The sequence below is a fragment of the Antechinus flavipes genome, chromosome 4 (assembly GCF_016432865.1).
Source record: "Antechinus flavipes isolate AdamAnt ecotype Samford, QLD, Australia chromosome 4, AdamAnt_v2, whole genome shotgun sequence".
Classification (NCBI taxonomy): domain Eukaryota; kingdom Metazoa; phylum Chordata; class Mammalia; order Dasyuromorphia; family Dasyuridae; genus Antechinus; species Antechinus flavipes.
In genome coordinates, this window is record NC_067401.1 from 170,755,273 (window position 1) to 170,771,945 (window position 16,673).

At 35.5% G+C, this 16,673-nt stretch overlaps 1 protein-coding gene across 1 annotated transcript in view; it reads left to right on the forward strand.

Annotated features, from left to right (window-relative positions):
• The window catches only part of DNAH17 (dynein axonemal heavy chain 17), a 299,993-nt gene that overhangs the window by 126,320 nt on the left and 157,000 nt on the right, over positions 1-16,673 (forward strand). The window contains exons 34-37 of the mRNA XM_051995475.1: positions 9,882-10,042; positions 11,142-11,298; positions 13,111-13,215; positions 15,440-15,597. Of these exons, the coding sequence (XP_051851435.1) occupies positions 9,882-10,042; positions 11,142-11,298; positions 13,111-13,215; positions 15,440-15,597 (581 nt within the window). The remainder of the gene's footprint in view (positions 1-9,881; positions 10,043-11,141; positions 11,299-13,110; positions 13,216-15,439; positions 15,598-16,673) is intronic.

The window sequence follows — 16,673 nt, forward strand, 5'->3', positions numbered from 1 at the left end:
AAAATTAAAGATTCATCTTAAAGATGAATCTGAATAAGGTAAAATCTTCCTTTATTGCTTTGTTATGGAATGGTAATGACTCTGAATTCTCATTGATAGCTGGGGACAAGTTCTGGCAGGTCTACCCCTAATGAATGGGCTTCGAATATAATTCCAAGTGATGGTCCATATGTATCCCTGTTGCTGGAAGACAATTAAGTTAATCCAGATAAGCCCTGTTTGGTCACAAGATAATTCAATTTCCAGCCATAACTTTCTAAGACCATCTATCAAATCTTAGGGAGTTGTGATCTACATCATTATCTAACATAAAATTGTTGAGCTAGCAAGTCCTTGAGGTAGCAGGAATATGGTGTAGTAAGAAGCAAATGACCTGTTTTCAAATCTTGATTCTGCTTCTTATTGATGAGGTTTAGAGTGGTCTAGATTCTTGGTGGTCTAGAGGTTAGTGGTTATGAAAGAGTTATTAAGAATTTCCTTTAAATCAGCCGCAGGTTCTAGGAGTGAAAGAATTCACTCATTCCCCAATATTAGTTGTAAAAATGAAAGTTTATTGTTATATAGAAATCAGTTTAACTAGAGACTGACTTCTATAGTGACAGATGTATGGAAAATGGAGTTTTACACTGAGAATGCAGTTCTCAGTGGACAGAAAGTCCTGGCAGCTAAGTGAGCCATCGAGGTCCATCTGCGAAAGACCTTAGTTGATGGAAGCTGTTTTATTGAGTGTCTTGGTGGGAGCTGGGACAGCCCGAGCAGATCAGAACCAGTGGGGAATAGGTGCCCAAGCAAGTCATAATGAGGGCTAGGACAAGTTGGGATCTCCTATTGAAATTCAAAGAGATGCTTTTGACCAGGATTTGCAATTGAATGTCTGGTATTCTGGAAAGACAACTTATCTGGGGAGGATATGCCTCAGCCAGGAGGGAATGGGAATTTGAAAGTGTGTGGGTCAGAAACCATTAATAAAACCACTGGATAGATCTCTAGAAGCAAAGCAAATTTTATTTACCTTCTCGAGAATGGGTGCAGACAATCGAGGGGAGGAAGCAACGTAGGGGGCAGGGTCGGCACTCTTATTCCTAACGCAAATTCCTCCTCCCACCACTGACCCTCATCCTTATTGGCTGAGGATCTTACATTCTAAACGGGGGAACTATCCAAGAAATTGAACTTGACCAACAAGTACATAGTTAACCATATTTGGCTGAAATAGGGAGGATAGCAGGGAGGAGACTTTAAGTATGTCTTTAAGAAGATAGCAGGAAGGGGCTTTTGTCTTTAAAAAGATAGCAGGGAGGAGACACTTTAAGTATGCCCTTGATTTAATGCTTAAAGTCTTTCAGGCCTACTCAAACTTTGAAATAGATGAAACCTTACTCGATTTTCACAACTGTCTTGAAAGATCTCACCTTGTTCAAAAGGAATCACAGATCAATAGGAAATAAAGTTTCTTAAAGGGACCATAACCCGCTTCATTATTATTATATTTCCAACTTCCGGCTGACCATATTTCCCTCAAATGTCCTATTGGTACCTTAATATATCCAAACTCAATATATTCAAAACTGTACTCATCATCTTTCTCACAAAAATCACATCTCCCCCAAATTTCCTGTTTTTTTGTATGGATACTACTGTTCTCCCTTGTTGCTCAGATTTGTATCTCCCAAGGTCATCTCTTACACTTCCCTGTCCCTCAGTCTCACATCTAATTAGTTTCTAAGACCTAGCTTCATAACATCTTTCATTTCCATCAATTTTTCTTCCCACACATCTATCATTCTTGTTTTGCCTCTCTTCTACTCTTGTAATAGTCTACTAACTGATCTCAAGGCTTCCAGTCTCTCTGTTGAGGTCGAGATTTGGGATGCCTAAAAGAAATTAGGGTTTAGTTGAAGTCTAGTGACAGGTTTGGGGTACAAGGAGTCAAGCAAAGCTCCCCTGCAACCCCCTTGGATTTGGCACAAGGATATGCTGGTAAATGGGGTCTAGTAGCAGCGCGAGTTCCCAATAAAAACATTTATTAGCCCGGAGAGCTAGATTGATAAAAGAGGTTTATTATTGGGTTTGGAAGTAAGGAGATAGGTGAAGATAGAGATAAGGAGAGCACTGGACAAAGGGTCCAGTGGACAGAGGGTCCTCACATGGCTACCATGTTTGGAATCTCTGCAAAGAGGGGGTCCCAGTATCTCCCTTTTATAATGGGAGACTTAGCTTGAGGAGCTTTTGAGTGTAGCTCTGAAAAGTTGGCTCAGATTTGGGTGGGGCTGGGACAGGTTGGGATTTTCTATTGGAATTCAAAGGGACCAGGATTTGTGAGTTAAAGGGCAATTTACATTATTAACTAGGGGAGGGTGGGAATCTAGAAAGGAACCTTTCCCGCATCATCTCCTTCTGATCTATCTTTAACTATCTGGCAAAATCATCTCTTTAGGCCACTGCTCTAACTGTGCCACCCCTTTCTCAAAAAACTTCAATTGTTGCCCTTTATCTTTAGGATAAAATACAAACACATTAGGCTGGCTCTTCATGCCTTTCCAATTTTTGCTCCAAGATACCAGCATGATTTCACATTGGTCCCCTTTGTGCTCTCTATTGAGGTGTATGTTACTCAGGACAAGGAGTAATTTTTTTAAAAATGACTTCAATTTGGTCCAGTAAAGGTCAGTTGAATATATTTCCACCAACAGTAAGCTGAGTCAGCAATATAGTTTCATCTGGTCCAAACTTGAACAGGTAAAACAAGAATGAGCTAGTTTCCCCATCTTCAGTTAGTCTTTCACATTTTTGGGTTGAATTTCATGAAATGCATATATGTTTCATTGCTGTCTTTGTTTTTTAATTCTTTGGTTTTTAAAAAAGTGTGTTACTTCAAGAAAACATGCAAAAAAGTATAGCAGTTGTTTTATTTAGATCATTTTTCAGATGATCCCATCTGGAGTTTTCTTGATAAGATCCTGGAATGGTTTGCTATTTCTTTCTCCAACTCATTTTACAAATGAGGAAACTGAGGCAAACAGGGTTAGGTGACTTGCCCAGGTCACACAGCTAGTTAAAAATAACTGAAGCCAGATTTGAAGTCAGATCTTCCTGACAACAGGCTTGGTGTTCTATATACTGCATCACCTAGCTATTCCATGACTATTAAATAGTATACTCTATTGACTATCAGGTACATTGCAGTGGCTGCTGATTTAAGGGAAGTCTAGTGTGTCAAAGATCATTCAAGAGTAGTGTTAGGGGAAAAATACATGCATGAAAAAGGATCAATTTCAAGGAAGCAAGGGAAAGTATAACTGAAAAGGAGAAACACTACCAAGGCCAACTGTACAAAGCAGCCTAACTAATCATTAGGAAACAAATATAAGCCTGGAAGAAGAATGACCCAATAAACTTGAGGAATTGTTATTGATTCATCTATAATGCAGTCTTTCTTCTTGCCAGAATATAGCCAGTTGATTATTGTTGTGAAAATTCCTGCCATGTATAAGATGATAAAATGGGTGGAGCACTGAAGACTGAATTTTTGGATTTTTAAGTCAAGACTTTTATCAAAACTGTTGGTATGGTTTCGTCCAAACAAGTCTAAGTAAACCTGTAAGATCTTTAGTAGAAAATAAAATATCCCCCCAGATAGGGTGATAGAGATTTTTTTTCCCATTTCTCATAGGTTTAGAAGTCTTGTCTCCAAATATATTGATATAATGGAAAACAGAATTGTTCCAGTGTTATAGAAATTCTTTTTTTTTTTTTTTTGTCAAAAACAATTTTATTTTTTTTCCTTTTTTTTTTAATTTCATATTTTAATTACAACTTATATGTATGGGTAATTTTACAACATTGATAATTGCCAAATCTTTTGTTCCAATTTTTCCTCTCCTTCCTCCCACCCTCTCCCCTAGATGGCAGGATGACCAGTAGATGTTAAATATATTAGAGTATGAATTAGATACACAATCAGCATACATGATCAAACTGTTATTTTGCTGTACAAAAAGAATTGGACTCTGAAATATTGTACAATTAGCCTGTGAAGGAAATCCAAAACGCAGGCAGGCAAAAATAAAGGGATTGGGAATAAAATATAATGGTTCTTAGTCATCTCCCAGAGTTCTTTCGCTGGGCGTAGCTGGTTCAGTTCATTACTATTGGAACTGATTTGGTTCATCTCATTGCTAAAGGTGGCCAAGTCCATCAGAATTGATCATCATATAGTATTGTTGTTGAAGTATATAAGGATCTCCTGGCCCTGCTCGTTTCACTCAGCATCAGTTCGTGTAAGTCGCTGCAGGCCTTTCTAAAATCCTCTTGTTGGTCATTTCTTACCGAACAATAATATTCCATATTCATATGCCACAATTTATTCAGCCATTCTCCAATTGATGGGCATCTACTCAGTTTCCAGTTTCTGGCTACTACAAAGAGGACTGCCACAAACATTCATGCACATACAGGTCCCTTTCCCTTCTTTATGATTTCTTTGGGATATAATATAAGCCCAGTAGTAACACTGCTGGATCAAAGGGTATGCACAGTTTGATAACTTTTTGAGCATAGTTCTAAATTGCTCTTGTATTCACAATTCCACCAACAAGGTGTTAGTATCTCTATTTTCCCACATCCCCTCTAACATTCTGCATTATCTTTCCCTATCATTCTAGCCAGTCTGACACCATTTATCAATTGGAGAATGGCTTGATTTCTTATAAATTAGAGTCAATTCTCTATATATTTTGGAAATGAGGCCTTTATCAGAACCTTTGACTGTAAAAATATTTCCCCAGTTTATTGCTTCCCTTCTAATCTTGTCTGCATTAGTTTTGTTTGTACAAAAACTTTTCAGTTTGATATAATCAAAATTTTCTATTTTGTGATCAGTAATGATCTCTAGTTCTTCTTTGGTCATAAATTCCTTCCTCTTCCATAGGTCTGAGAGGTAAACTATCCTGTGTTCCCCTATTTATAATCTCATTCTTTATGCCTAGATCATGAACCCATTTTGACCTTATCTTGGTGTGCGGTGTTAAGTGTGGGTCGATGCCTAATTTCTGCCATACTAGTTTCCAATTTTCCCAGCAATTTTTTGTCAAACAATAAGTTCTTATTCCAAAAGCTGGGGTCTCTGGGTTTGTCAAACACAAGATTGCTATAGTTATTGACTGTTTTATCCTTTGAACCTAACCTATTTCACTGATCAATTAATCTATTCCTTAGCCAATATCAAATGGTTTTGGTGACTGCTGCTCTGTAATATAATTTTAGATCTACACAGCTAAGCCACCTTCATTTGATTTTTTTTTTCATTAATTCCCTTGAAATTCTTGACCTTTTGTTTTTCATGTGAACTTTGCTGTTATTTTTTTCTAGGTCATTAAAATAGTTTTTTGGGAGTCTGATTGGTATAGTGCTAAACAAATAGATTAGTTTAGGTAGTATTGTCATCTTTATTATATTTGCTCGCCCTATCCAGGAGCATTTACTATTTTTCCAATTGGTTAGCTCAGACTTAATTTGTTTGAAAAGTGTTTTGTAGTTTTGCTCATAAAGTTTCTGATTTTCCCTTGGCAGATAGATTCCTAAGTATTTTATAATATCAGTAGTTACTTTAAATAAAATTTCTCTTTGTAACTCTGACTGTTGGATTTTGTTAGTGATATATAAGAATGCTGATGATTTATGTGGGTTTATTTTGTATCCTGAAACTTTGCTAAAGTTGTGGATTATTTCTAATAACTTTTTAGTAGAATCTCTGGGGTTCTCTAAGTATATCATCATATCATCAGCAAAGAGTGATAATTTGGTTTCCTCATTGCCTACTCTAATTCCTTTAATCTCTTTCTCAACTCTTATTGCCAAAGCTAGCATTTCTAATACAATATTGAATAGTAATGGTGATAGTGGGCAACCTTGTTTCATTCCTGATCTTTTTGGGAATGGTTGCAGTTTTTCCCCATTACATATGGTTACTTACTGATGGTTTTAAATAGATGCTGCTAATTTTTTTAAGGAAAAGTCCATTTATTCCTATACCCTCAAGAGTTTTTAATAGGAATGGATGTTGGATTTTATCAAATGCTTTTTCTGCATCTATTGAGATGATCATATGGTTTTTGTTAATTTGGTTATTAATGGCCAATTACACTGATAGTTTTCCTAATATTGAACCAGCCCTGCATTTCTGGTATAAATCCTACTTGATCATAATGTATTATCCTGGGGATTATTTTCTGTAGTCTTTTTACTAATATCTTATTTAAGATTTTAGCATCAATATTCATTAGGGAGATTGGTCTATAATTTTCTTTCTCTGTTTTCAGCCTACCTGGTTTAGTTATCAGTACCATGTCTGTGTCATAAAAGGAATTTGGTAGGACTCCTTCATTCTCTATTTTATCAAATAATTTATATAACATTGGGGCCAATTGTTCTTTAAATGTTTGGTAGAATTCACATGTAAATTCATCTGGTCCTGGGGGTTTTTTCTTAGGGAGTTGATTAATAGCTTGTTCTATTTCTTTTTCTGAAATGGGATTATTCAAGCAATTTACTTCCTCCTCTGTTAATCTGGGAAGCCTATAGGTTATCAAGTTTATTGGCAAAAAGTTGGGCAAAGTAACTCATTATTTCTCTAATTTCCTCTTCATTGGTGGAAAGTTCTCTCTTTTCATTTTTAAGACTACTAATTTGATTTTCCTCCCGCCTTTTTCTAATTAGATTTACCAAAAGCTTATCTATTTTATTGTTTTTTTCATAGAAGCAACTCTTAGTTTTATTTAGTAATTCAATAGTTTTTTTTTTTTTTTACTTTCAATATTATTAATTTCTCCTTTTAATTTTAGAATTTCAAATTTAGTATTTGATTGGGGGTTTTTAATTTGGTCTTTTTCTAACTTTTTTAGTTGCAAGCCCAATTCATTGATCTTCTCTTTCTCTATTTTATCCAAGTAAGCCTCTAAAGATATAAAATTTCCTCTTATTACCGCTTTCGCTGCATCCCACAAATTTTGGTATGATCTCTCATCGTTGTCATTATTTTGAGTGAAATAATTAATTGTGTCTATAATTTGCTGTTTCACCCAATCATTCTTTAAGATGAGATTATTTAGTTTCCAATTACTTTTTGGTCTATTTACCCCTAACTTTTTGTTGAATGTAGTTTTTATTGCATCGTGGTCTGAAAAGAAAGCATTTACTATTTCTGCCTTCCTGCATTTAATTTTGAGGTCTTTATGTTCTAATGTATGGTCAATTTTTGAATAGGTTCCATGGACTGCTGAGGAGAAAGTATATTCCTTTCTGTCTCCATTCAGTTTTCTCCAAAGATCTATCATACCTAATTTTTCTAATATTATATTTACTTCTTTAATTTCTTTCTTATTTGTTTTGTGGTTTGATTTGTCTAATTCTGAAAGTGCAAGGTTGAGATTTCCCACTATTACAGTTTTGCTGTCTATTTCTTCTTGCAACTCTCTTAACTTCTCTTTTAGGAAGTTAAATGCTATACCACTTGGTGTGTATATGTTTAGTATTGATATTGTTTCATTGTCTATGCTACCCTTTAGCAAGATATAGTTTCCTTTCTTATCTCTTTTGATTAGATCAATTTTTGCATTTGCTTGATCTGAGATAAGGATGGATAGAAATTCTTAAATGGAGAGGTGGAATACTGCAAGACAGTTTCACCATGCTACACATCACAAAAGATTAATTAATTTTTCTAAGAGATGGGAATAAATATACTGCAATGATGTAGGAATATATTCAATATAAACTTCATTGAAAATCTATGGACTACATGACAAAAATAGTTATGGAAGTCTTTTTGTATAATTGTAAAAAAATTGAAAACTGAAAGCATGCCCATCAATTGGGTATTGACTGAACAAGTTAAGATATATGAATTTGTGTCATAAGAATTGAAGAAGTGAATGGTTTCAGAAAATTCCTGGAAAGATTAAAATGAATCGACATAGAAAGTGAACCAGGAAAACAATGTATACAATAATAGCACAACAATAATCAATTGTGAAATTTTAGTAATTCTTATCAATATCATGATCTATGACAATTCCAGAAGATTCATGATGAAAAATCCTATCCACCTTCAGATAAAAAGCTGATGGATTCTGAGAGTAGACTGAGACTTTTTTTCTTTTAAAATTTTTTCTTGTTTTCCTCTCCCTTCTCTTCAGATGGCTAATGTGGAAATATGTTTTACAAAACTCCATGTATATAATGAATATCATATTTCTGGCCCCTCCAAGGGTGGAGGAAGAGGCAGAAAACAAAGTAGAGAATTTAGAATTGAAAATAACAATTCCAAAAAAAAGGTTATATATAAATGAGATGGAATAAGAAATGATGTAGTGGTTTCAGAAAAAACCTGGAAAGACTTGTATGAACTGATGCAAAGTTAAGTGAGCAGAATCAGTACAATTTATATAATAACAGTAACACTATAACAAGCTAACTTGAAAATAATTAGTTACTCTAATTAACACAATGACCAACCACAATTCCAAATGACTCATGATGAAGCATGCCTTCCATTTTCAGATAAAGAGCTGATGAATTCAGATTGCAGACAAGCATATTTTCTTCTCTCTTTTCTAATTTGTTTTGCAGAATGTACATATGTATATTTATAATGGTTTTGCTTTTATTGCCTTTCTAATGAGCAGAGGAAAGGGGAGAAGGAGGGAGAGGATTCAGAACTGAAAGTAGAATAAAAATGAATTTTAAAAATAAAATTCATTTTTATTTTAAAAGATTTAAAAAATAAAATCTGGGGCAGCTAGGTGGTGCAGTGGTTAGAGTATCATCCCTAAAGTCAGGAGGATCTGAGTTCAAATCTGTTCTCAGACACTTAACACTTCCTAGCTCTGTGACCCTGGGCAAGTCATTTAACCACAATTGCCTCATCAAAACCAATAAAATCTACAAGCTACAATCAGGTCTCGGTTTGGAAAAATAGATTGCCCATCACAGGCATGTTAGTCAAATAAAAATATGATTTATGACAAAAAATTAAAATATTTGTGTCAAAAATCTTGTGAATTTCATGCCAAATGATTTTTCATGATGTAAAAAAATCATAATATTTATTAGTAAGTCTAATTTTAATTATTTTATTTTGTCTCAATACACACACCATTGTACATTACAGTCAAACTGGACTAACTTCCTCCTCAAGTTTGGCATATATTCTAACTTTAATGAACCCATGGAAGCTATTGCCATGTGTCTATTAAATGTACTTTCTCATCAACCCAGTTTTTCAGATTTTTCTTAACTCAATCTCCTGATTTCCTGATTTTTTCCAGATGTTATTTCTTTTCCTTCCTCAAATTTCTCTAAAGTACTTTGATCTGATTTCTTTTGCCCTCTTTATATCCATGGTGTTATATATAGCTTCTTGAAGGAAGAGACTACTTAATTTTGTATCTCTAGAATGTAGTATAATTCCTTGTACTTTCTAATTATAAGCATCTCCTAACTTAGCTAAACAGGTCCTTAATAAGACAAATAGTCTCATTACTGAGACTGTATTAGAAGCCTCTTCAGTTTGGTGGGACCTAGTAAAGCTTGTGTTTCATTAGTATAGTATTTTAAAACTCAAAGTCATCTACCCTAAAATATCAGAATATAGAACTTCTCTCTTCTAAGCATATGAAATAACCTATTTGAAAGCATTCAAAAATATTTTGGAATTTTATAGTAATTGGGGAAAACAGGGCCTTGAAGAATTCAGTCTTGCTATATATGCTCAGCTCTAGGCCCAGCTTTGCTCAGTAATTCAGTCATCATCTATTATCCAGGTGTCAAGCCTGCTTCTTAGGGTTCTCAGTTTCTCCTAAAATAATTTTCGCCCCTTTTAGGTAGAAAATTCTCAGGCCTTCACCTGGCAGTCTCAGCTTCGGCATCGTTGGGATGAAGAAAAGAAACATTGCTTTGCCAATATATGTGACGCCCAAATTAGATATTCCTATGAATATTTGGGAAATACACCTCGGTTGGTGATCACGCCACTCACTGACAGGTATGGAAAAGGCAGTTGCTTGGCACAGAAGAAATTGTCAGAAGATCACTTTGTTCAAGGGTTGGCATCAGGTAGGCTTCAGAAAGAAGGGCAAATCCTTTTCTTAGAGAGGTGATAGTTCCAGTAAGTATCCCTGGTAAGATTATAATTGGAATTGTAAGCATGCTTTGAGCATAGCTAGACATATTTGACTTCTTGACTTCTTCACATCAACAACAAACTCCAATTGCCATAGAATGTGCTTTTCAAAAGCTATGTTTTTGCGCACTTCTTTGAAATAATACCCATTCTAATATATGCATTGATATATTTAATGCACACCTAGGTCTTGAGTATTTTGTTTAGTTCTTAGCACCATGTTTTGGTCTCACTATATGAGGATCAGTTGGATGAACTGTGAATTTTGAGCTTAGAGGAGAGAAGATATAAGAGATACATGAGAACTGCCTCAAAAGTATTTAGAAGCTGTTATATGGTAGGTGAACTAGACTTGCTCTTGGTTCTAGTAGGCAGAACTAATAATAACTAGTAGAGAAAGTTTTAATAGAATTTGTCTAAATACAAGGAAATGGGTTACCTTCGGAGGTAATGAGTTCCCTAGAGGTTTTCAGACAAAAGACTAGGTGATTACTTTGGAGTATATTGTAGAAAGGTCTCCTATTCATATGTAGGTTAGTTTTTCCAGCTTCTTAAACTATGTGTCTCGTTTGGGGTCTCATAACCGAATGAGGGAATTGTGCAATTATGATTTATGATCAGTAAGAGTTTGATTTGTTTACCATACAGCCAGGGTCATGTAAGAATTTTTCGGGTAAAAAGAGGTCTGAGAGCCCTTCCAACTTTGAGAATTTGGAAATTCCAAATTTAAAAAAAAAAAAAAAAAACATGTTCACAATATTTCTATATTCTAAAGTGAAATTTCTGGCCAATGAAAGCCCATTTTTTTTCCTCATGGGCCTCTTTAGATAACAGATTGTTTTACATCTGTTTGGATTGCTTTATTGTTGTTTGAGGGTGATTTCATATCACAACTAAAAATACAAATGTCAAAGATGCTTTATGTCAAGAAAATTTCAAATAACTGAGAATTCTATTACAGATGCTACATCACTCTGACCCAATCCCTCCATTTGATTATGGGAGGAGCACCTGCAGGCCCTGCAGGGACAGGCAAAACTGAGACCACTAAAGACTTGGGCAGAGCACTGGGCACCATGGTGTATGTCTTCAATTGTTCTGAGCAAATGGACTATAAGGTGTGTGTCCAATTTCTGAGGCACTCCTTTTCTAAGAGAAAAAAATGCTGCATGTGTTTTAGGATGCTTCATACAAGATTCTTTCCTGTAATGGGCTGAGGCTTGAGTTGATGCACTGAGGTCCCAAGCACATGAGGCTAAATAGTAATTGGACCATACTCTATTAATATATAAGCTTGGAGAAAGAATGGCCCCCACCCACTCTTTGTGCAAGTCCTGATGTGTTGTATAGGAAATGACGATTTTGGTGGGTGGAGGCAGGGGAGTGGAAAAGGAAGGGGAGGAGAGACTTTTGGGATTGCCATTGCCACGGTTGGCTCGGCTTGCGTCTCTCTCTGTTAGCTGGCTTCCTGTCGCAGCTGCCCATATTTGCTATCGCAATCTTTATTCACCTCTTCACTTCAATAAATATTGAAGATTTTTCCCTTAACCTGAATTCCTGAATCCGGCTGATTTTAAATACGCGGAGGAGATGGCTCAGTGGATAGAGCACCAGCCTTGAAGTCAAGAGGACCTGAGTTCAAATCCAGCCTCAGACACTTAACAATTCCTGGTTGTGTGACCATGGGCAAGTCACTTAACCCCAACTACCTCAGCAAAAGCAAAAAGAAGAAGAGAAACAAACAGAAAGGTCGTCGCAATGGCAAAAGCCAGCTAGCAGAGCGAGAGAGATCTGAGCAAACTGTGGCAAGGCAATCCCAAAAGTCTCTCCTTCCCCTTCCTTTTCCACTCCCCTGCCTCCACCCACCAAAATCGTCATTTCCTATACAACACATCAGGACTTGCACAAAGAGTGGGTGGGGGCCATTCTTTCTCCAAGCTTATATATTAATAGAGTATGGTCCAATTACTATTTAGTCTCATGTGCTTGGGACCTCAGTGCATCAACTCAAGCCTCAGCCCATTACACTTTCCTGAGCTGAGCATTGTATTATATCCTTTACCCTTAATATGAAATTTTCATTCTGGACATTCTGAAAGCTGAATGGGCAACATGACTAGAAAGAGTATGAATATTCTCAGCTTGCTGATAGTAGCAGACCTAATGGACATACACCATGCATTATCACAGGATCCACAACTATTATTGTGGGGTCTTGGGTCCATTGTGAGTCAAACATAACCTAGTGGGCATAATAAAAAAAGTAAATTTAGAGTAAATTTGTGTGTCATTCTGGGTGTTTTCTCTTTATATGTACTGAACATCAGCCTATATACTTTTCTCCCCTCTTCCCTTTCCTATAAAATGATATTTATTCAGCATTAATTATCATCTGCTCCACTGAAAAAAACTTCATGCTAATTATATACATTATTACCTTCTAATCCAATATTTGTTTGGAGTTACATAGTTGGGTAAAATATATTCCCCAATTTTATTTGGGTTGAATCAGCTCCCAGTGCTCTAAAAATGGTTGTTTCATTTTATTCAGGAAGGTAGTCAGTTTTGAGATCTTTCATTTCAAGATAGAAGCTACTCACAGGTAATTCAGGCTAAAACTAGACTTGGGCAAACCTGTAAAATCCAGGAATCAGGACTAAATCTGGAAAGGCAACTTTCTTTGGGCAACTTTGGACTTACTGAGAATACTTCCAGCTTGAAATAATTTTTCTTTCTGGATTTCCAGGAAGTCTGAAGTGTCAACATTTTACAACTCTCATTTTTATACAATTCTCATACAGTCTACAATTACCATAAAGTAAAGAAAGAATTCATCAACTTGGAATGAGACCATGCTATTGGGTCTTGCTATGACTGCTTTCTGGACATTTTCTAATGTTTTTATGTTTTTTGATTATGGTCTTCACCAGTCCTGTGGAAATATCTACAAAGGGTTATCCCAAACAGGAGCTTGGGGATGTTTTGATGAATTTAATCGAATCTCAGTAGAAGTTTTATCTGTAATTGCTGTGCAGGTATGTCCATCATCCAAATTATTTTTTACATAAGTTAGTACATCAACATTCATGACTGCTTTGATGAAAAGCCAATTGTCTTTCTGGTTTCCTACTATCTCACAAAGTAAATGTGTACACATATGTGTAAATATGATATAATAAATGAATTATATATATATATATGCAATATTTCCAAGTTAAAATTTTTATATAGAGACTTAACATAAATTTTTTTCTTTACAGATAGCATTTATTCTAAAAGACGCTATGATCTTTGTATTATTACCCTAAACTCCTTTACTCTATATGGAACTATATTTATCAAAAAATAAAATAAGCATGGAAGACCTATAATTTTGATAGAGCTAATAAGGTTTACTTATGACAAGAGAATGATCAGTTTCACACACTCATATTATAGGTATATTCTCCTCTTTTGAAAACACAGGACAGCAAACAGGAGTGGCTGGTAATTTTTTTTTAACAAGCAACTCTCCACATAACACATTTTTCAGACTTAATTTACATTAATAACAGTTTCTCCATCACTTTCTTAAGCCTAGACAATTCACAAAACAATAAATCAATTTAAGGTTTTTAAGCATTTGCCCATTTCCATGTTCACACTAGAACTTGCCTGTTTGGAAGTAGTTCAACCATACCCCAGATTAAAAAAGGTCTATTAAAAAAAAGATCCAAGAGAATTAAGAGAGGATTCAGATTTTATTGATCATGGATTCCTCCAAGAGAAGATACATGAAGTTAGGATAGGGAAGGTGGGCATAGGAGGGCAGTGAGGGAAGGATAGAGCCTGGGCAAGGATTCAAACCAGAACTCTTTAAATACGTCTAGAAGTGAGAACTCTCAGGAAAGCTTTTTAAACTAGGATATTGCCAGTGGGTTGTGATGAGTGGCCAGACCTCTTAAGTACTTGCCAAATTCTATATTTGAGAAACTCAAAATGGTTGATAAGTAACAAGAGAAAGATATTATACCTGGATTTTGGTAATTTCTCCTCTATGGAGTTCAATTTCTTTTTCGATAAAATGAGCATGTTGGACTAAGTGTTCTCATAACTTCTCTCAGCTCTAGATCCAATGTATAATGAACCCTTAACTTCATTTTCCCCCCTTCTTTGTGCTATGATAGAAAACTGGCATCTAACAATAGAACCAGTTCAAGGCTTACAATATATATGTAGGAAATAGAAATTTCAAAATCTCTGTCTCTGCCATAGTGCAAATTATATTCCACTCTACAGATAATTTCAATGGAATTCAGTCAGATGTCCCAAATAAAGAAATCAGGACCTCTAACAAGAAGCAGTGTTGAGGAATGCTTTGGATTTAAGCATGAATTTTAAGAATCATCAAGTTGTACAGAGAAAGATTGTAACTTAATATCCTGAATTTTTCCTTCTAATGCTGTATTTACTAAAGCAACTTCTACTGCCAACCTGATTACAAAAATGAAAGCACAGGCTTTCTCTTGAAATTCCATCTCTGGACCTGAAAACTCACATCATTTCTAAGAAATATTTGATATGAGTGTCATAAATAAGAAATCCTATTTTCCAGTGGTGGTGAAAAGGATTTTTGAAGACACACACACACACACACACACACACACACACACACACACACACATCTCCTTAGGATCTCCTTAGTATAAGAAGCAGACTTGGAATTTCTACATCAGGAATTTACTTCTTATACTGACAAAGTCTAGGATGTAGGTATGGGATCATCACTACTTATCAGGTGAAATTCGACCAATTTCAGCAATGTGTTGAACACAAAGTCATAAAGACTAGGACCTTGAGAGGTTGTACTATTAATGTGTATAAGAAGCAGAACTTGAATCCATACCTTTGTTAACTCCACTGCTAGCCCTTTATCTATTATATCAAAGAGTAAATTAAAGGATTGTGAAATGGCTATTTTTCTTTTTCTTTTGGCAATTGGGGTTAAATGACTTGTCCATGTTCACAGTTACTAAGTGTCTGAGGCAGGATTTGAACTCAGGTCCTCCTGACTCCAGGGCTGGTGCTCTCTCAATTGCGGCACCTAACTAGCCCCCTTGGGAATGACTAATTTTTACAGAGGATGTGTGTGTGATGGGGTGTGGCTAGATGAATCATTTTGCAAATTCAGAGTCCTTTCAAGCTCACAAAAATTGATATCTCTTTTCCATTTAAAATGATAGATATAACTTTCTCTTCTTATATAATTTTGCTATTTAGGTAAAATGTGTCCAAGATGCAATTCGTGCCAAGAAGAAAATGTTTAATTTTCTTGGAGACATGATACGTCTCATCCCCACAGTGGGCATGTTCATCACCATGAACCCAGGTTATGCTGGACGGGCAGAATTGCCAGAAAACTTAAAAGCTTTGTTCAGGTACACATGCATAGATAATAATATTAATCTACATTGGCTTTAGTAGTAAAGTAGTTCTAAGTTATCAAACATCCTCACTCTTTTATGGGTTTCTAATCTTATTTTGTCTGATGGCTTCCTCACTTCTGCTTACAAGTAACTTAAATCTTCCCAATCCTGCCAAAAACCTTTCTTCAGTTTTGCAAGGGTCAGTGTTGAAAGATTACGCATGCATATGGTTTGTAAATAAAATTTTAAAAAGATTCAAGAAAAAAAAGATGTAAACCTCCCTAGATGGGAAGACAAAAAAAATTTTAAAAATAAAAATAACTTTCACCTACTCTGCACATGTCAAAAAAAACAAAAAGCAAACAAAAAACCTTTCTTCAAATCTTATGTTCTCTTGAGTTACTGTGTTATCTCATTTCTCCCTCTCACTGACAAATATCTTGTGGGGGCGGGGCGGGGGGGAATCCTATTTCTTTTTCTTATCACCAACTCACTTCTCAGTCCCTTAGACGCTAGCTAAGCTCTTGCTCCCTATTGCTACTGAGCTCTTGCTCCCTATTGCTACTGAGACTGCTCTTTCAGAAGTTACCAAAGACCTCATTATTTCAATCTTCATCTGGATACTCTCTTTTACTTTGGCTTCCAAGACATTTTTTCTCCTAGTTCCCCTCTTCTGATTTCTTTGCTAGAACTTTTTTCTTTTTCTATTACATATTTTCAGTCTTTTGCCTTCTCTCTATACTTCTCTTCTCAGTCTTTCCCTCTCAAGCCTTTTATCATCTCTCAGATCTAGATCTTCAATAGGACCTCTTACTTCAGCTCCAGATCCATGTTTCTTATTACATACAAGCATTGTGAGTAAAATTTAACAAAAAGATAAACTGAGGTAATTCTCCACAGAAGATAACATTAATTAGCAGAGGCAGGCTATCTGCCAAAAAGTGAATCAATGAATTGCCTCCTTTTATGCTAAAGATCCCCAACAAAAGGATCATTCTCCTTTTATAGGTATGGAGAAATACAGAACAAAGAACAGAAAAAAGTAGATGACATCATGAGATTATGTAAACCATGATTGGTTACAAAGA